We start from the raw sequence: 22213 nt of genomic DNA, 5'->3' as shown, positions 1-22213 counted from the left end.
ATTTGTGATGCATGTGACCATTTGGCAATGTACATTAAACAGTTTCCTTATTTTCTATTTATAGCAAATGTACATGACACATTTCCAAGAAAACAGGCGGGTTTGGTGAATCTGTAACCATGCGTCACAGATTCATTATAGTTTGATGCACATTTAAGTATCAGACCAGTCTGTATTGACAAAAAAACCATGGCATCAAATATTAAGTGAAATGGGTTTTATCAATTAACTCATGGATGTTATCAGACTAAAAAATTGTTAGGAATGGAATTTATTAACCTGAAGAACATCAGGAAAAGGACAAATCGATACCGCTTTACAAATTTTGAAAGAGGAATTAGATAGTGATGTAATACAGCATTCAGAATTTGCTGACCTGACTTTATGACCTTTCAGTGCAAGTTAAACATGTGATGTAGACTAGTTAAAGTGAATGTTGTGTATAAATAATTTATCATTTATTTTTGTGACTGTATGCTCGTACTAATACACATGGATTTAGCCAATTTGTGACAAGAATTTTAACTAACTGCAGATCCAGGTAAGTAACAAAAATAAATGTATGTTTTTCATAAGGTATTCTGTAATTATGGCATGTAATATATAGATTACTCTTTTTATGCTAAGATTGCACTCTTTTCCCACTCATATTGTTAATAATTATGCTTATACCTCTCAGGGGAGTGTTGCATGTATGAACTTACAACAAAGCAGTGCAGCATCCATTTAATATAATTTCGCTTGATTGGGTACCGAGGTAAATGATCATCAGAACTGATGTGTACCCAGTTGACCTTTCCTAAAAATGTTTTTCATTAGAGGATCCAATTTTTCTTGTCAGTAAGATAGGTCTAAGTCACTTGATTGATAGCTGCCTGACATGATTCAATCTCCATGAAAAAGAACCATAAATGTTTGATCTCTACTTCTGTACCCAATCAATCATGGTCAAGGGGTGTAATTATATTCCAGTAGTGAAGAGACAAATAGCTGAATAAAGACCCCCACCCCAATTGATCCACAACAAGTTGTATGATTGCTCTATAAATTATGCAGTACGGACATAGATGTGGCATTGCAGTATGAAACTGAGATGAAATAAGATAAGCAAATTGATGGCAACACATACAATACAAATGATAACAAACGACTGAGATGTCCAAAATTTTGCTTTCATTAAGTGACTAGGCAGTGAAATTATTTATCATATTTCACTCCAGTGAATGATCATGTTTATTTCACTTGATAAATCCAGTAATTCAAGACACATCTTTAAATAAAAGTCTTTCTTAACCTTCTTCAATTGTTACATATATTTTCAGACTTGAATTTATTTAAAAAACTATTAAGAAGAAATAAAGTTTTAAATGAAACTTGGAAAAAAGAATTTTTCAAGTAAAACACTCTCTCAAACACTTACCTGATCATACTATCTTAGGAGAACTACTACTACTACTACCTAGCAAATCCAGCCCTCCTAGGCTAAAACCTTTAGCTACATTGATTTGAGATTATTTCCAATATGTGGAACAATCCATTTCATCCAGCATAAAAGTGTCTGTACTGATATGCTGTCTTTTCCTTCTTTGATGGGTAAGAAGAGGCATGGTCTCCATCAACAAACCACCTCAGTCCTTTTTAAGTACCACTTCTGAGCTTGCACAGGGCCCTGTAGACAATCTTGAGATGAAGTTTCCAGAGTCAACTGGGATTTCACAATAAAAGTCTGATTCCCCATGAACAGGAACCTGATTTTCGCAATGAAAGCTGGTACCATTATGAGTTATACTGTCTCATCCTTTCAGGACTGCAAGAGGTTCATGTCAACTGATAAAGCATGTGTCTCACTAATTCTGTCTACCATTACAGGTAGGAAGCAGGTCGTATATGAGAGGTGGAAACCAATTAAGCCATAAAGAGCAGTTCAAACTGTCTTATTCAGCAAGGTTAGCACCCATGATAGATCCACTTTGGGCATAAAGCCAATACCTTTGGACAAATGAACTGGAAGTACCAGATCAGAAAGGTTGTTTCATACCATATCTTCTATAATGACTCAGTCTGTCATGGTAGTAATGATGAGATAAATGGTGCTAGGTATTGTGCTCACAAAATAGTGCAAAAATTCTAGTTGTTTCCATCGCATACTTCTAGTTGAGGGCTGTCTTGCTCAAGGGATTCTTTCCATAAATTGATGAGATAACTGTTTGAGGGCAGGATTAAGAGGATCCAGACTTACAACTCTAGATCGGGATGGAGTGCCCATCATCAAGGTAGCTTGAGTGGAAAGGAAACATCAATTTTTCCTGGGAATCTCAGCCACTATTTGGAAGAGGTCATTGGTCCACGATTTTCTCCCGCCTGAGTGGAGCAATCAGAATGATGCAATACTTCCATTCTCTTGTTTTCTGTATCACATTTTTTTTTTACAGGGTTGTTGCAGGATGAGTATATACATTCAAACTGTTCCAATCTATAAAAAGAGTGAAGACTGCCAAGAACTTCAGATCTGGGACTGATGAGGCAAATGTTAGGAGTTCTGTAAACCCCTTATCGCCATAGATCCACTAAAGGTCTGTCTCAGCAGGCACATATGTGACTGAAAACCGAGGGATGGAATGAGCATTCTACATGTATTAGCTGATTCTTCTAAAATGAGTCCGCCAATACCTGTAGCAGCCTAAAATGACAAATTTGTCCATGAATCTTTTACTGAAGACACCAGCATAGACATTCCCAAAGAAGAATACAAAGTTCTGGATACTTTGTTTTGCCACCCCACAAACTTCTAAGATAATTCATCAAAGCAGAGATGTCATACAGAATGAAAAATGACATTGCCCTTCCATGTATTTTTCTCCTATCACCAATGGAATGCTTTGATATGGCTTTCATCTCTAGGATACTGACATGCAATAGACAATCCTGAGTGAATCAATCATTGGCCTACTTTAATGATGGAAGATGTGCACCCATTGTACTCTTGTCCATACAAATTGTCAACTTTATGTCTACCTGCATGAGACCACTGAACATAAGCCAAGTGAGTTCTCACATTCCTGAGATGGGACCCCATATGTATTTGTTGTTCCAAGGAGCAAACTTTTCTGTGCCATTGGGACAACAGTAACACTGTAATGGCTTCATAAATATGTGACCAATAACAGTGGTGTCTGCTGTTGCATGGAATAAACCCCAATGGTGAAGGACTCTTAATGTGAAAGATGGTTGTTTGTAAGATCTGAATATATCAGCTGCCCCCAAGTCCTTAAAAGGAACTGGATACAAAGTCACTAACAGACCGTGGAGTGGCATGGAACTGTCATGGTACTATACAGTATGACTGCACCAACTGGATGTCTTTCCCGAGTTGCATGGAATATGTGATATTATATTATCGTTTGTAGTTTCCTCAGGCATGTCTTAAAGCTTGCTAAAGCAAACTAAGGTATTTTTTTTATAATGTGTAAATAGGTGTAGGGAAAAACAAAGCACACTGAACACCAAAGGAGAGTTTTACTAATGTTGGATAGACACAAAGTAATATCATGGTATCTCTATCATATTGCTGAAAGTACAATCTGCATGCAAGTCATTCCCTACCTGTAGTGCCAGTGTGACTGGAAGCCCCTGACCAAACAGACAAGAAAGTACAATAAGCTTGCAAGTCATTCCCTACCTGTAGTGCCAGTGTGACTGCTGGAAGCCCCTGACCAAACAGACAAGAAAGACACTGTTCTCCATAGTCATCAATCCCTCTATCTGTTGACAGCACACAAAGAAGACAGTCTGCAATCTTAGCTGCATCTAGCAAAGCATACAGGTCTCCACATGGCGGACAGTAAAAAGACAGTCTCTGCTTGAAGCGAGGAACCCTGAAAAAATTAAACAAAGTCACTGTTTTACTTTACAAGGACCAATCTCATTAAATGCCAGGGTCTAATATAATCGTCTCTTCTTAATTTTCTACACCACCAAAATTCTTGTAATTGTTGGTACACAAAAAATTATTTGTAAAAAGAATATTTTTTTGCAGTACAGTGTACAAAAATAAAGGAATCGGATCAAACAAAATGTCTATGACACATTCAAGACTTGCTGACCATACCATACCAATGTAAAAATAGAAATGTACAGTGGTCACCTCAGTGATCTAAATACAATAAAAGATAACAATACTCAAAAAGACTTTTGTTTCTATTACTAAATGTGTGAGAGAGAAAGTATGAGAAAGAGATGGATATAACAAAAACTCAGGATCACATGTATTCTTTGTAGCTGTGGTAGTGTCTTATGTTGGCATTTTAATTAAGTAGGTCACAGGGTCTCTTATTGTTGCATAAAATGTACTGATAATACAGATACTATTTATAATTTTATATATAGATCATGTATTATTAGTGGTAATGTGTAAGCAACAATTCAAGCCCCTGTTGTTGAAGTTATATGTAACTGGTATTGTTATACCAAAAGAACTGATTGTCACGAAACTGCAACAGTAAAACTCACATTAATATAGTGTTTAGTAAATGTATGTGTGTGAGAGATATAAACAGCATTGTGTCAGTGTAAAAGATCTTGTATATCCAGAGCGGCATTTGTAACTTTCGGAGCAAGAGAGAAAGAAGGAGGAAGAATAGTTACAATGCCATTGTAATCTTTATTGTTAATTTACCTGACCATAATGATCATCCTCAAGGGTACTGCTATATTCCACTGACAATTAACACATCTGAACAAACATTTCATTATTGTGTTATTAATGCTAGCCATTCACACAACATTTCAGAAACTCCATGTCTATGCAAAGTTTCATGCTATTTAGATATGCCTAGAGATGTGGTCTAGTTATTCCAGTCAATACTGGCTTGAAGACAAGATTCCCACAGACAAGGTTAAATCACTATCTTCAGGAAACGAGGCTACTAATAGGGAAATGAAAATGTCTGTAATCGAGACATGGTCATTATTAAAACAGCAGAAAAAGAGATACTGTAATGAGAAGTAATAATGAAAATGAGATCATAAGCATCAAACATTATATTTTCTTGTCAGTAAATCAACAGAAAGGTGGATACAAGAAAAGAAAAAGAGTAACAAAACAATTACCTGTTAAAAATGAGATGATCAAAAAAAAGTTTGCACAATTATAATCTTCAATGTTTCATAATCTCCTGTTTCATTCTTAAATTTTCCATTTAAAAATTTACCCAAAGTTAATAAATACTTGTTTTCATGAGACAAAACCAAACACATAAAAACAAAGACCTCTCTTCATGATTGTAGTGATTATTAGTTATTTTATGCCTAATTTAAAAACCTACAAAATGTTAATCAATGGTAGACTATATCAAACATACATAGTATATTGCTCATTTCACAGTTGTTATAAGACATTCTAAATGTGGACTTCTCTTCTTGATTCAAATAGTTTTATTTCTTTTTTTTATTCAATGAAAACTCACCCAAAGTTATTAAACACTTGTTTTATATACATATATTTAGCAAACAATACAATGGTTATTTATGTATCTAAAATGTATATCACATTCCCAAAGCTGTCTGAAACATGAACTTCTTGACTTAACAATGATTTCTTTTTTTCTTAATCACTTGTTTCCTTATTCAATGCATCAATTCATATCCTACACAAATCTAATCATGGCAATCTTAAATCAGCAAATTTCTGAAACCTCTTGAAACATGAAATTCTATTTATTATTCAAATTATAGGACATACAAAAATGAGGTTGAAAAAATAATTTTGTTGTTGCTGTAGTTGTAGGGTTTAACATCCTTTTTCAGTACAAGATAGGCTATGCATGGCAGTCAGTATAATTGGTGGAGGAAGAACCCTGGAAAACCCCTGACCCACGAGAAGCTACTCGCAAAAAATAATTTTAAAAACACAATGAGACAATGCCTTTATTATGTATGATTTTAATATTATTATTTTACATAAAATATTACAGCAATATTTCCAATTCTTTTGCAATAATAAATACCCTTGGGAGAATGCCTTTATGCAAAATTTAAAGAATTCTGATAAAAATATACAAGGTTATCTGTAAAAAATAAATATATATTTAAATATTATTTCTATGGATAGAAGGTGTATACAAATTTGTTGTTTCAAAAATTACAAGAATTACAGTATATTTTCATCATGTCTCACAATCATTTTGTCTGCTGCCAATATCAAACATATTGCCATCTGTTCAAATCTAACCCAAAATGTTGATGAGGCAACTTTATATCTAATGAAAAAACAAGCTTATATGAAAGAATCCTCCCCAAACAGAATAGGAAAAGTGTAGTTACTTGGTATGTGCTAAGTTACTTTGTCTTCTATTGTGGAAAGACTGTCAAAATGGAGACAATGGTGAAATCACATGAAACTTCATGACCAAACACAACAGTGTTGAAGATATACAGTTGTAAATGAGAATTCTACATGAGGATTGCACCTTGTACCTATGTCAATATTACAGTGAGAATTCTACTTGAGGATTGCACCTTATACCTATGTCAATATTACAGTGAGAATTCTACATGAGGATTGCACCTTGTACCTATGTCAATATTACAGTGAGAATTCTACTTGAGGATTGCACCTTATACCTATGTCAATATTACAGTGAGAATTCTATATGAGGATTGCACCTTGTACCTATGTCAATATTACAGTGAGAATTCTATATGAGGATTGCACCTTGTACCTCTGTCAATATTACAGTGAGAATTCTACTTGAGGATTGCACCTTATACCTATGTCAATATTACAGTGAGAATTCTACTTGAGGATTGCACCTTATACCTATGTCAATATTACAGTGAGAATTCTACATGAGGATTGCACCTTATACCTATGTCAATATTACAGTGAGAATTCTACTTGAGGATTGCACCTTATACCTATGTCAATATTACAGTGAGAATTCTACATGAGGATTGCACCTTGTACCTATGTTAATATTACAGTGAGAATTCTACTTGAGGATTGCACCTTATACCTATGTCAATATTACAGTGAGAATTCTACATGAGTATTGCACCTTATACCTATGTCAATATTATAGTGAGAATTCTACTTGAGGATTGCACCTTATACCTATGTCAATATTACAGTGAGAATTCTACATGAGTATTGCACCTTATACCTATGTCAATATTATAGTGAGAATTCTACTTGAGGATTGCACCTTATACCTATGTCAATATTACAGTGAGAATTCTATATGAGGATTGCACCTTGTACCTATGTCAATATTACAGTGAGAATTCTACTTGAGGATTGCACCTTATACCTATGTCAATATTACAGTGAGAATTCTACATGAGTATTGCACCTTATACCTATGTCAATATTACAGTGAGAATTCTACATGAGGATTGCACCTTATACCTATGTCAATATTACAGTGAGAATTCTACACGAGTATTGCACCTTATACCTATGTCAATATTACAGTGAGAATTCTACTTGAGGATTGCACCTTATACCTATGTCAATATTACAGTGAGAATTCTACATGAGGATTACACCTTATACCTATGTCAATATTATAGTGAGAATTCTACTTGAGGATTGCACCTTATACCTATGTCAATATTACAGTGAGAATTCTATATGAGGATTGCACCTTATACCTATGTCAATATTACAGTGAGAATTCTACTTGAGGATTGCACCTTATACCTATGTCAATATTACAGTGAGAATTCTACATGAGGATTACACCTTATACCTATGTCAATATTACAGTGAGAATTCTACTTGAGGATTGCACCTTATACCTATGTCAATATTACAGTGAGAATTCTACATGAGTATTGCACCTTATACCTATGTCAATATTACAGTGAGAATTCTACATGAGGATTGCACCTTATACCTATGTCAATATTACAGTGAGAATTCTACACGAGTATTGCACCTTATACCTATGTCAATATTACAGTGAGAATTCTACATGAGTATTGCACCTTATACCTATGTCAATATTACAGTGAGAATTCTACATGAGGATTACACCTTATACCTATGTCAATATTACAGTGAGAATTCTACTTGAGGATTGCACCTTATACCTATGTCAATATTACAGTGAGAATTCTACATGAGTATTGCACCTTATACCTATGTCAATATTACAGTGAGAATTCTACATGAGGATTACACCTTATACCTATGTCAATATTACAGTGAGAATTCTACTTGAGGATTGCACCTTATACCTATGTCAATATTACAGTGAGAATTCTACATGAGGATTGCACCTTGTACCTATGTCAATATTACAGTGAGAATTCTACTTGAGGATTGCACCTTATACCTATGTCAATATTACAGTAAGAATACTAGCCAAAGTTTACACCTTGTACCCTATGTTCATATTAAAATTGTAAATGTGAATTCTACCCGAGAGTTACACCTTGTACCTATGTTCATATTAAAATTGTAAATGTGAATTCTACCTGAGAGTTACACCTTGTACCTATGTCCATATTAAAATTGTAAATGTGAATTCTACCTGAGAGTTACACCTTGTACCTATGTTCATATTAAAATTGTAAATGTGAATTCAACCTGAGAGTTACACCTTGTACCTATGTTCATATTAAAATTGTAAATGTGAGTTCTACCTGAGAGTTACACCTTGTACCTATGACAATATTACAGCTGACTATCTTAACTATAAAGTGCTAGTCATTACAACTTTACTCACGTTATATGTTGGATGCCTTGTTCATTCTGCTCGTCAACTACCAGGGTTTCATCACATGTTTTCAAAAGGTCAATGACAGCCTTGGTGTCAACTTTCCTATCTAGCGTTACAATCACCTGGAGAAATATGACACAATGCAACAATTATCAACAAAGTAAAACAGCAACTACAGCATGTACTCTTTCCTAAATTGTATTGCAAGGAAAGTTAATTATGATTATCAATGCCATGGAACTCATCAAACATTTTCAAAATGATTCTCAAATGCAACTATGAGCTTGCAATGCTCCATCTGAATATATTTATAAAACTAATAATTCTGTAAATTATAATATTTAGTGCTATTTAATTTCTGCAAAAAAATGTCAAGTGCACATGATGGCAATATAAAATATTCACAAGTAACAAGTTTCATACTTTAACATATTGTTGATAGCAAAATAAGATAAAACTATGTTAGTGTTAGCAAGTGACAGTGTCAAAATTTTACATTTTGTTACAATTCTATGGTCTTCAATTAACAGAAAAGAGTGAAAACCAAAATGTAAAATTCAACAAATAATTTATATCTTTAAAATATAAACTGAAACTGTCAACCCCAACAGATGAGAACTTACTGTATTGTGAATTAAATCACAAGCAATCCAAAATAAGTAATAATGAATAAAGTTTCTAATAAATTCCAAAGTAAATCCAACAATGAAAGTGTTGATGTGCTTTTGCCTGTAAAGTGGAGATGTGCCAATGGTCTTTTGTTAAATCACAGTAAGATAACCCAAGGTTTCCTTGTTTGAATAAACTATAGTTCCCAGTCAATGTCTCTTTCCAATAATATTATAGAAAGCACTTTGTATTTCCAGAGAAGAATAACTAGAATTAAATAATTTCAGCCCAAATTAAACACTGAACACAACAATAATTCTGCTTCAAGATCTTACAGTACACATAAATAATTTTTCCAGTAAACAAGATCGTATATTCCTCTACCTGACCTAGGTCACAATTACCAATTTCTATTTTAAAAAATAATATTACCCAAGGGAAAATTTCATTCTGAAAAATTCCAAATGTTTACAAGATAAAATCTGTTAGTGAAATTATAAAATCCAACATGGTAAACACAATATTCTTGACCCAGAATCAAGATAAATATGTTTACATTTGTTGATAATGATCATAATATTAAACCCATACTCATAGAGAAAATATTAGCTATGTATTATTTGTTTACAGAATATTTTTAAAAATAATGATTTTGGTCAGATATACAATGAACTTGATTTTGGACAAGGTTAGATACAAGATACCATTCCACATAACCCACAGCATATAATAAATAAAATAAAATAAAAAACAATGCAATTAAATTTACATAACAGTTGAAAATGATGTGTCATATGAACAAGCTACTTTTGTAAAGAACTTTAAACACTCAAAAACCCACTTCCGATTACCTTGGTACTAAAAAACCTACCTGTGTTGCTGTGCTGTAAAGCATCAAACCAAACAAATACCTAATTATGAACTAATTTTAACTTTTAAAAAAGTAAATATCAAAATATTTTCCATAGAAACCGGTGTTTCAACAGCTTCTCTGTGTCATCCCTGTATCTGGCTGGCAAAAACTTGTTGCAGGTGGGATAAAATGAGTAGAAACTAAAACACTTTGTTCAATTATTCTAAGTCCTGATATTTTTGCATAAAGCAAGCTCTGCAGTCAGTTAGCTGGTATGCTGGTTATAAAGACATCTAGTTCATGGCACAAATAACTTGGTAAAAAACACTTGTTTCCTGACAAAACACTTAAACTGACACATGAACATGACCAAAAATTTACCTCTGGTAAGAGAAATTCACAATTATGTACAATTTAAACATTTTGACAATACGTCTCTGCTTAATATATCTTTTATGTTCATAATGTCAACATACCACAAAATAAGGGGGAGTTCCAAGTCCCCCTCTATTCCTCTTCTTGGCCAGAACCTCCTCACGCTTCTGTTTCCGCAACTGTTGAGCCTGAAAACATATATAAATGCTGAAAACTTTAACTCCAATTTTGGACAGAACTATAGTCATCAGGCTGGACTGGTAACTCTCTCCATGCATTTGGTAATCAAGTCATTACAAGCAACCAGACCAATGCTATCCAAACCTTTAAGTCTGACTTTTAAATAAAATTATTATAACCATCAGTTGAGGAAATAAAAAAATGACATGATGCAAGGTCTTAATGATGATGATGACAATATTGGTCATTGTGACAGTAATACTGCTAGGCTTAATTTTAGAATCATGTTATTCACTAACATGAAGAATTACTCTGAATGAAACCACTATTTATTAGTTTCTGAGTACAGAAAGCACTTTTAAGAAAATTATGCAAACAGACTTAAAAAAGGTCACTTTAGAATTAACATAGTGGTTAAATATAAATGCAGGGGTGATGCTACCAGGCAAAGTGGGTGACTAAATTGCCTAAAAATGAGAACTTCGTCCTTTTCTGTTAGGAAAGCAAAAATTACATTGCCCTGTGGTATTTTAGATATACACTGAGTGATCATAGGTTTCTGAGATGCCACCTTGCCGTAGCCAGTTATTTATGGTGTTATATTTGGCTCAAGGCAAAATGTAGTCATCAAACAGCTGATGTTGCTTTCAATCCACTGACAAACTCTTGCACATTCACAGGCATGTGGTTTGATAGCTGATTGACCATTAACCCCTTCCTGAGTAACTTATAGCAGAGATGTCTTATATATGTCTCTGGTTAGAGCAAATGTCACTGGCTGATTTCCACAAGTTATCATTTGATGATAAAAACATACAGTTTTGTTTCTCAAAACTTAAACAATAGTATATAAATGGCAGTTTGTGTTTTAAGAACAGAATTGGTGACCTGAACATTTTAATTGCCATGTCTGCATTATTTTCTTCCTAAAATCAGATTGAAACCACAAGTGAACCTGTCTGGGGGAAATAATGGCAGACATAGCTGCCTCAGAAGTACCACTTTGTTAGATTGCTTGTTTTCATAAACATTTGGGCAAATATATTAAGGATAATATTTAACTCAGAGTAATTCAAGTCTAGCTAGACCATGTAAGTGTAATTCAAGAATAGCTAGACCGTGTAAGTGTAATTCAAGAATAGCTAGACCGTGTAAGTGTAATTCAAGAATAGCTAGACCGTGTAAGTGTAATTCAAGAATAGCTAGACCGTGTAAGTGTAATTCAAGAATAGCTAGACTGTGTAAGTGTAATTCAAGAATAGCTAGACCATGTAAGTGTAATTCAAGAATAGCTAGACCGTGTAAGTGTAATTCAAGAATAGCTAGACCATGTAAGTGTAATTCAAGAATAGCTAGACCGTATAAGTGTAATTCAAGAATAGCTAGACTATGTAAGTGTAATTCAAGACTAGCTAGACTGTGTAAGTGTAATTCAAGAATAGCTAGACCATGTAAGTGTAATTCAAGAATAGCTAGACCGTGTAAGTGTAATTCAAGAATAGCTAGACTATGTAAGTGTAATTCAAGACTAGCTAGACCGTTAAGTGTAATTCAAGAATAGCTAGACCGTGTAAGTGTAATTCAAGTCTAGCTAGACCATGTAAGTGTAATTCAAGAATAGCTAGACCGTGTAAGTGTAATTCAAGTCTAGCTAGACCATGTAAGTGTAATTCAAGAATAGCTAGACCGTGTAAGTGTAATTCAAGAATAGCTAGACCGTGTAAGTGTAATTCAAGAATAGCTAGACCGTGTAAGTGTAATTCAAGAATAGCTAGACTGTGTAAGTGTAATTCAAGAATAGCTAGACCGTGTAAGTGTAATTCAAGTCTAGCTAGACCATGTAAGTGTAATTCAAGAATAGCTAGACTGTGTAAGTGTAATTCAAGAATAGCTAGACTGTGTAAGTGTAATTCAAGAATAGCTAGACCGTGTAAGTGTAATTCAAGAATAGCTAGACCGTGTAAGTGTAATTCAAGAATAGCTAGACTGTGTAAGTGTAATTCAAGAATAGCTAGACCGTGTAAGTGTAATTCAAGTCTAGCTAGACCATGTAAGTGTAATTCAAGAATAGCTAGACTGTGTAAGTGTAATTCAAGAATAGATAGACTGTGTAAGTGTAATTCAAGAATAGCTAGACCGTGTAAGTGTAATTCAAGTCTAGCTAGACCGTGTAAGTGTAATTCAAGAATAGCTAGACCGTGTAAGTGTAATTCAAGTGAGCTCAAAGAAAAGGAAGATTAAGATGAAAGTCTCACTATGAGTTCTTGAGGTTTATCTTATCACTCACCTGGTATCGCCTGTCATTTTTCCTCTGAACATGCTTACTTTTTTTGGTCAAAGCTTTAATATTCACTCTCCCTGGAATCAATAATAAAAAAACTGGTTAATCTTTCTCATGTTAATATTCAACATACATTATACACACAAAACACTTTAATATCCTAACTTTCATTCTGTGAAAAAGCAATCTATATCTGCACTTCCTGTTCATCTCTGAATGCCCAGCAGTATTACCGCAGATGGTTGGAGTGCTCAAAGAAAACTGTTTCAAACACAGGCCCAGGGCAAATAGCTATACAAAACTCTTTTGCCCTAACTCCAGGCCATGATATAAATCAGTACTCAATACCAAAATAATTTATTCAGCTATGTTTATGTTTTTTTGAATTAAATTATTTCTACTACATATAGTTTCTCTTGCCTTAATACTTTTTATATTTTCAGGTGAATGAAATCTTCTGCTGTCAAGGTACTCACAACCAACAGTTTCCAACAATTTTAAAATTTCTGCTTGTTCATTTGTTGAATTATTTTGGCATACACCTGTGCTCAATGGACATCATACAAGACTATTTTATGCCTTCAGTTTTTGACTTCAGGTTAATTTTGGGACCTCCTGTCTGTAATTTATCATGATCTCCAGAAAAGAATTACCTGGGGACATTGAAGTAGTTTCATTGTTTGAATTATACAACAATCTCTATCTGCTCCTCAATGAATGTTCAAAACAAATGAAATCAGAGCATCCTGGGACTATTTTAGTGGTGAAACGATTCTTTGATATATCAATGCATCAATACTTTTGCCATACCAATACACATATTGATACAAGAGGTGAAGAATCAATACAAATTGATATCTATCCTACACAAGTTACTTTAATACACAGTACAGTCATTAATAATTATTAGTCATTTAAATTTTTATTCTTTAAATTAAGAATTTATCCTTGACAGTTGTAATATCCACAGGCACTCATTTTTTGTCAAATAAAAAGAAAAACCTATTGACAACACACTCTCCTTCTACAAACAACACAACGTAAAGTGGTTCATAATGAACCCCACCCACCTTGCCAATCTGATGTTAATTATCTTATCCCAACTGCAAGGTCAGTACAAAAGAGACATTCCAAATGTGTTCTCCCATTTAAAATGATGTACATATACTTTACTCATCCTTTAATAACCTCTTTTATGCCAAGTTACTCTGCTGATTTGTATCTTGCCTACCCGAGTCTAATGTGATGGCTACAAAGAGAAAATATTGGCAAAGGTACAGAGAAACTTTGTGCAGAAGTGATTACTAAATGATCTGTAATGCAATTAAATCATAATTAATTAATGTAATTAAATCATACATGGCAAGCAAATTTGGAAGGTCTCTATTATGTTGTGATATTAACCAGTGACTGAATGTGCTGACTTGATAAATAAAATTAGTAAAGAATCGGCAATGGTGCAGATTTCAAACCTCATTAGTCTGTTGTCAACAGTTTTCTGTTTTAACTAAGAAAAAACAAGTGCATGTTGACACAACAGCTGCTTTGCATTAGTCTGAATTACAATGTGATAGTTTGGTTGGTACTCATGCCCGCTCTCATGTTCCAATTTTTTCTAGATGGGCCTTCCTTGCACGAAAATATTGCACAATTTCTTCTGTTTTGGAGGTAATGTCTTCAGAGTTTAAGTGAAGGTATGAAATTGGGAATAAGATGTTTTAAAAGCATCCGTGCCATGTAAAACGAAATGCACGGTGGCCAAGAAAAGTCATGCCTCTGATCAAATGGGAAGCTTCCAAAAACCTTAAAGGTTCAATTAATTACTGTAGTTGGTTTGAAGGTATATTTGTTACATTGTCATCGACAAGAATGGTAAGTTTATAGTACTGATCCCGATTCATAGGTCATGTGCATCACTACCTTATATATGCAAAGTTTATAGTATTGATCCCCATTCACAAGTCATGTGCATCACTTTGTATGCAAAGTTTATAGTATTGATCCCCATTCATGGGTCATGTGCATCACTTTGTATGCAAAGTTTATAGTATTGATCCCCATTCATGGGTCATGTGCATCACTTTGTATGCAAAGTTTATAGTATTGATCCCCATTCACAGGTCATGTGTATCACTCCGTATGCAGAGTTTATAGCATTGATCCCCATTCATAGGTCATGTGCATCACTGTATGCAAAGTTTATAGTATTGATCCCCATTCACAGTTCATGTGCATCACTCTGTATGCAAAGTTTATAGCATTGATCCCCATTCACAGGTCATGTGTATCACTCTGTATGCAAAGTTTATAGTATTGATCCCCATTCACAGTTCATGTGCATCACTATGTATGCAAAGTTTATAGTATTGATCCCCATTCACAGTTCATGTGCATCATTCTGCATGCAAAGTTTATAGTATTGATCCCCATTCACAGGTCATGTGTATCACTCTGTATGCAAAGTTTATAGTATTGATCCCCATTCACAGTTCATGTGCATCACTATGTATGCAAAGTTGATAGTATTGATCCCCATTTATAGGTCATGTGTATCACTCTGTATGCAAATCTATAACTTCAGATGCAAGGAAGACCTGCATAAAGATGAGTGACCCACAGAGCAAATGCATGGAGCTGAATATTAATACTTTAACAGCTTCTTTCAAGAACTTACAAATTCCAGCTTTTGCCAAACAAATTAGATAGCACTCATTATATTTACAAGCCTGATGGGCAACTAACCCAAGAACAAGAGGAGCCCAATTAAGATTTGGCTAAAATGGGTCAGTGGAAAAAAAAACAACAACGCCCAAACCTTGTTATGCATCTACACTATGTACTGTAACTGGTCATTGATAACTGTCACGTGCTCATACTGTGCTAAGTGACTGAATTATCAGGCAATCAAAACAATTCAAACAAAACAAATTTGGTATGATTAATAGATAGTGTTTTACATGGCTGACTGAACCTTGTTATAACCAACCAATGTGATTTCCCATATTTATTTTATTACAAAAAAATATCTTAGCTAAACTGATTTAAACATTCCTCAGCTATCGTCACATTTCAACCAAATGTTTAAAAACTTGGCACCCACTTGATCATACATGGAAGAAAAAACAGCTAAAACAATTAGAATCCAATCTGTGCAGTAGTGTACAAATTTGCTGTGAACAATAAGAGATATTCTTCAAAACATGGACCTTAAGTACGAGACTAACTGATCAAGCAACGAGCCACACAGTAACGCTTGTTTAGGCAGTAAAATGTCACCTCTCCATCATGCATCTCTGGGTCAATGTCTTACAATGTAGGACAATGTGTTCATTTCTCAGCTGGCACGGAACAAAGTGTACACACACTACTTACTGTGAGACTGTCTACTTTCACCACCAAGCACCATTTGCTGGCAGATTGTACAGAGTGATTCAAAGTCTAGCCTTAGCCTAACACCAATGTGCATGCTAGAATTACTGTAAGAAACCCCGATCAAATTTCTTGCTTACAATAAATTTACATTTTTATTGTCAACAACGACTGCATTAACAGAATAAAACCAATATATACAATCATGTTGTTGTTGTTGTTGTAGGGTTTAACGCCATTTTTCAGCACACGATAGGCTATACATGGCGGCCAGTATTAATGGTGGAGGAAGAACCCGGGAAAACCCTGGAAAGAACCACCGACCCACGAGAAGCTACTGGCAAGCTTTCTCAAATACCCACACTGGATACAATCATGTAAAATGCGCTCTCTTTGTCCCTCTTACAGGGCATTTGCAATAAAGGATTTTTCATTCAGCACCAGTTATCAATCTCAATGCCATTTGCAATAAAGGATTTTTGATTCAGCACCAATTATCAATCTCAATGCCATTTACAATAAAGAATTTTTTGCTTCAGCACCATTTATCAGTCTCAATGCCATTTGCAAACTTGTATAGTACCAACCCCAGTCCAACATGGACAAGATGACAGTTTACCTGGAAATCTGATGAAGCCATTGACCAAGTGTAGAATTTTCATTGTAGCATCAATACATGTCATTTGATTGTAACACTTTATATATTGTAAAAGCGAATACAATTATCTATAATGGGCATGTTTTCTTTTTATGTCTGGCACTATATTAATGGAATTATTATTTTATAATCATTAAAAGTAACAGATTTCACACGTCATTGGAAATAAGCACCAATCATGCCACGGTCACATGACACCTCTCTTCTTTGTTACAAAATGCGGTCATTAAAACTTCATGAATATTCATGAAATTTTCAAAACAATCAGTGGAGATGTAAACAATTTGGTCAGTGGTTATAGCATGCTTCAATGATATTGCTACACAAAGAAATAATCCCCCAAACTTTACACAGATTTGATCAAATGTTTGGCAGTTTAATTAAATGCATCATATATCATCAAAATAACATATTCCAAGCTTTATTTTGCTCCCAAATTTATATATCAGAAACATTTATAAACCAACAGCAATGATCATTGAATCTGTAAACACACGAATCTCCCCAAGTCGACTTTATCCGCAATATTTGAATTTTCGAACAGCTGATAATGGTGTTAACTTTTCCACAACTGATGTTCCAAAACTAAACTTATTAATTTTGTACAAATTGGTGTGCCAGAAGAACATGCTAAGATGATTTCTTTTATAGTTTTTATTGTATTAACAATTGCTGTATGGTTCAGACAGTATACAGTCGCAAAATGAACACGCAAAAGCATAGATTTTTCACCCACTATAAATAGACTTAAGTTGTTGATGCTGTAAATATCTGAACTGAAAAATGGTCATCAGTTTTAAAATATGTTCAACCTTATATTCATTATGTTATAGCATTTGTTTAAATTTTGTAATGGGACACTGTCTGATGAAAAAACGATAAAAAACCGTATCACTATCAGACAAATGCAAAGTTTCGGTATGACAATTTTTTTTATTTTGACCAGCGTAGCAAAGTACAGTGTGACCCCGCTAGAACACAGTAGTTGAGAGCCATAGAACCTGACCATGTAATAGACCAAACCATGTTATAAGCAACCAGGTCAGTTAGCTGAAGAAAATGATGTATGTACCCCAAAAAATTGCAGGGGTGGGTGGGTATGTAATAAATGCGAGCGGTAAAACACGTGCTTCATCAGCAGTTACCATCTTAAATCGATGCATATTAAATGAGAAATACACCTGTAGTGAGAACAGAGAAGGCATATAAAATAGTTTACTTTAGTTAGAGAACCAAAAATTGGTACATATACCTGAATAATGTTGATATATACATGTCTAATGTATAGCATGAATAGAGTATCAACACCGTGTACACACCCGCGAATATCATCATATACAATGAATCCACACTACAAGTAATTCCATCAAAAATATGCACACACAGAGATTTAAAATATTCAATAATTTTGTCACAGGTCATATTGGTCTGAATTAAGTGGAAAAACATAACACAATCAAGTAACGAATGGCAAAGCACATGTACTTTTCAGTATGTCCTTAGTCAGTAAAAGTTATTTCGTGTTTTAAGCTGCAGTTGGTAGCATTCATAAGCATAAACATTTTCCCTGTAAAAAGGAAACTTTCACAACACAGTTAACGTGTTCCAGTAGCGTTTGAAAATGCAAAAATCCATCAGATTCCATTACTTTTTATGTAAGTTTGGTACTGATTTCCTCTGAAGAAAAGTGCTTTGTTTTTAATGAAGATTGTAGTTGGCTTTCTTTGATGAAGGGTGCATTAGTAATTGAAGTCACTGCTAAAGGCCATCTTTGAAGAACAAAACAAATGCCCATTTCTTATTGTGGCAGCAACATGAAATAATTGTATTGGATGACTGAGACTGATTTTTCTTCCATTTGCTCAGCACGTTTTCATAACAATTGGTCTTTTAAAGGTAATATGTTTCCTTTGAAATTTCAGCAAACTATATAATCTGGGTACATTTTTAAAAAGGGATTGGCCATCGTTTGGATTAATCTAGTTACTGTTCCTCCCTGCCTATTTTTTTTGGTACATTTGTGGTAGCAGAGTGATGCTGCCTTCCACGCATGTGTTAGAAATTTAGTAAAGGGTCAACAGACAAAAGAGCCACAGGTGTTCCAGTATGATAAAAGGGATTATTACAGAAAATGTGAGTGTTCTGAAGAATTTCATTCTGCGTGAAACGAAGAGGAATTTTTCTTACCATCCACACACAAATGCCAGTCTTTGTAAATATATTAATTACTAGTGATTGGCTGAAAATCCAACAAAAGATAGATTACAAGATAATGCCTCGTTCGGTTGATGTCCATTACCAGAAATGTGAACAACAAAAACGTGGATATCTCACAATATACAGTGCTCATGCTAGATGTCAAGATAAGCGGATTACGATATAACAATGCACTGTTTAGATGGTTTGTCAATATGGACAAAGAATTTGTTTATGTAACAACAGATAAATTTCAGTGCATTTTATATCCAGTTTGTGACTTCCTTTCATGGGGCCTCTGAATTTCTCCACTCCAAACCAATGGTTGTATATACAAGTTTAAACAGCCAACAATGTCGCCAATAAAGAAAAAGAATTCCAAGTTTGTGACATCATTGGCAAAGCCCTACGTGATCCTAGAATAAACATTTTATACGTTATTTTTCGTACTGTTAAGAAGAAAAAACTACTTTTTTGTTTTACAAAAAAAACAAACATAAAATTTCAGGAGCCACACCACAATCATCTTGTAATATTCATATGTGATCTCTTCCCCAAAATGATAATAAACTTTTTAAGTTTTTTTTGTACTTTTAAGAAAGAATTTTGTTCGTATATGAGAACACCACAACCATGTTATATCCGAATTCGTAATATAACAGAGTGTGCTATAGCGGGGTCACACTGTAACTACATGCACACTTAAAGTGGGTTGTTAAATTCCCAATGCATTGATAACATCTGATATGATCAATAATGTTTACAAAATACAAAACAAAAAAGTACAAAGTATAAAAGCGATGAATTATTTTACAGGTATATGATACTAAAACATTAGTTCTAAGTGAAAGATGGCAGCATTGCCAGGTCCATTCTGCAAATAGCTAAATATAACATCACAGGATTTAGAAGATGAAACCAACTTGAATCCTATTCATGAAATTAAGTCTTGCAACATTGTTTTAATGACAATTATGAATAAACATTGCATTTTTGGGGGTTTTGAAATTGTTTTACATACACATGAATTATTGCTAATATGATGTATTTGTATTAAGTTAAACATCATAAAGTTGGGAAACCTTTATATGCTTTTCATTTATAAATGAAAATATTGAAGTCGGACAACAGATTAATGAGAGCAATGAATTCAGCAGGAAAAATGCAATCAGTATATCAAATTTCATAATATCTCAACAAAAAGAAAGTTATAACATTACACTTCGGTTCCATGACTGCCACATAATCTGAATACATTTTTAAGACACAAATTCTATAAATTTTTTAATATTTTGGAACTTAAAAGTCGACAACTTTTTTTCTAATAGATATTTTAAAAAATTAAACATTTTTGGAATGTTGTTAAACATATCTATATGAAGAAATAAAATGTTTGCAGTTATTTCAATATCAGAAAAATGACGTGTTGCTATGTATAGTCTGTGATTAACCCAACCCTGCCAATCATAAAAGCAAAATCCACCAAGGATATTTTTAAATAATGCACAAAACTTACCTGAAATTTAACCGATTTATAATTTCTAAGTTGATTACTACCAAGTGCTCCCGAATAATGTCACTTTTTTCACATTTCAAAGCTAATGGAATTTCAACACTAACAATGTGTCCATATATTTATTTATTTATCTATTTATGTGGGCAAGTCGGTGTTTTTCACACAAAAGGAGTGGTGTTCCATAAGCTCTGGAAAACTGTGTAACTTTCCATAACACAATGATGTAGGGGCATATCAATTCTCCCTTTTTCAATTTTGGACATAGAATTAGACATTGCATATGATTATACTTGTGTAGTAGATTTCTACCCCGTTTGTTTTAGACTTTATTGATGATTTTTTGTGTGCTCCCTTACATGATATGGGATCAGTTCGTAACCTCAGCCACAACAAATCAAGTTGAGGCTACGACATCGTAGCTAGGGTACATCTTTGCTGCCGGGAAGAGGTGCAGCGAAAACTACTGACTTGCAGGTTTGTACTAAAGCAGCGCCCGCATATAAGGGCAATGGGGGCCATTTGCTCCCTCACCTCGATTTCACCTCTAAACATGTTTTGTCCTACATCCGTACAATTTAATAGCTGGCCACCACGTTCGCCTACCACCACGAAAATAATTCTGCGGACACCCGTTTGTATTTGGATAAACTTCTAATAAATTCAAAATTCAATGCAATACCTTTCGTTTCGCGATCCATCTGGCCTTTGGTTTTATGTTTCCCATGTTTGTGTACTTTGTTTTGCTGTTTTAATGTCCCAGGATTGTGTCGAAACGTTCCACTGTCAGCTGCCATTTCACCCACGTGCTACGGGTAAACACCTAAGGGAGGTAACGCTCTGATGGGATATGACTATACTACGCATCGGACAAAAAAAAAACGTAATGGAAATTACGTTATCGCTAGCCAAGGGTCCGATGTGTTAACCTATGTAGATTGGGATAACATATCGGTACCTTGGCTGAAGATGTAGAAATAAGGGTGTCGAGTTAATAAGGCTCGAGCCAAAAAGGACGGTAATGGGTCAGAAAGGATCATGACGGAAAAGGCACGGGTTATAATAATAATAATAATAAATAATAATAACATTTATAAATTTGTCCGTCCTTGTTTTTTTAAATAAGCATCAAACATTTATTTTTCTTTTCTTTTACGAACTGTACCTGCATTTTATGTTCAGAGTGTTTTCGAAGCCATATTAGCAACTGGTACTCATGGTCATTTACCCCACCTGCCTCAAGCGCTTTCTTGTCCTGTTTTCGTTGTCGTGATAATGACAACTTTTCTTTAATACCCATATCTATTCACTTCTTAGTCACTGACATCTTTAACATATTTTGCTAAGTCATTAATGAATTACTGGTAAATTTCCCTTATGGCCAGAGTGCCAGGACCTTTTTTAATATAGAAGTCCCATTGTCGCTAGGGTGCTCCAGACCCTTGTAGTTATGTTC

The 22213-nt window shown here is 34.2% G+C and overlaps 1 protein-coding gene across 1 annotated transcript in view; it reads right to left on the bottom strand.

Moving 5' to 3' along the window:
* The window catches only part of LOC149788602 (pre-rRNA-processing protein TSR1 homolog), a 70657-nt gene extending 49060 nt beyond the window's left edge, over positions 1-21597 (bottom strand). The window contains exons 1-5 of the mRNA XM_089974660.1: positions 21440-21597; positions 13028-13098; positions 10662-10748; positions 8730-8845; positions 3680-3875 (exon numbers count right to left, since the gene is read on the bottom strand). Coding sequence (XP_089830786.1) covers positions 3680-3875; positions 8730-8845; positions 10662-10748; positions 13028-13098; positions 21440-21554 — 585 coding nt within the window. The 5' untranslated portion in view covers positions 21555-21597. The remainder of the gene's footprint in view (positions 1-3679; positions 3876-8729; positions 8846-10661; positions 10749-13027; positions 13099-21439) is intronic.
* Between the last annotated feature and the right edge of the window lie 616 nt (positions 21598-22213).

Source organism: Sinohyriopsis cumingii, chromosome 11 (assembly GCF_028554795.1).
Source record: "Sinohyriopsis cumingii isolate HCF-2022 chromosome 11, ASM2855479v2, whole genome shotgun sequence".
Classification (NCBI taxonomy): domain Eukaryota; kingdom Metazoa; phylum Mollusca; class Bivalvia; order Unionida; family Unionidae; genus Sinohyriopsis; species Sinohyriopsis cumingii.
The sequence above is the reverse complement of the archived record's forward strand: the minus strand, read 5'-3'. Positions and strand labels throughout refer to the sequence as shown.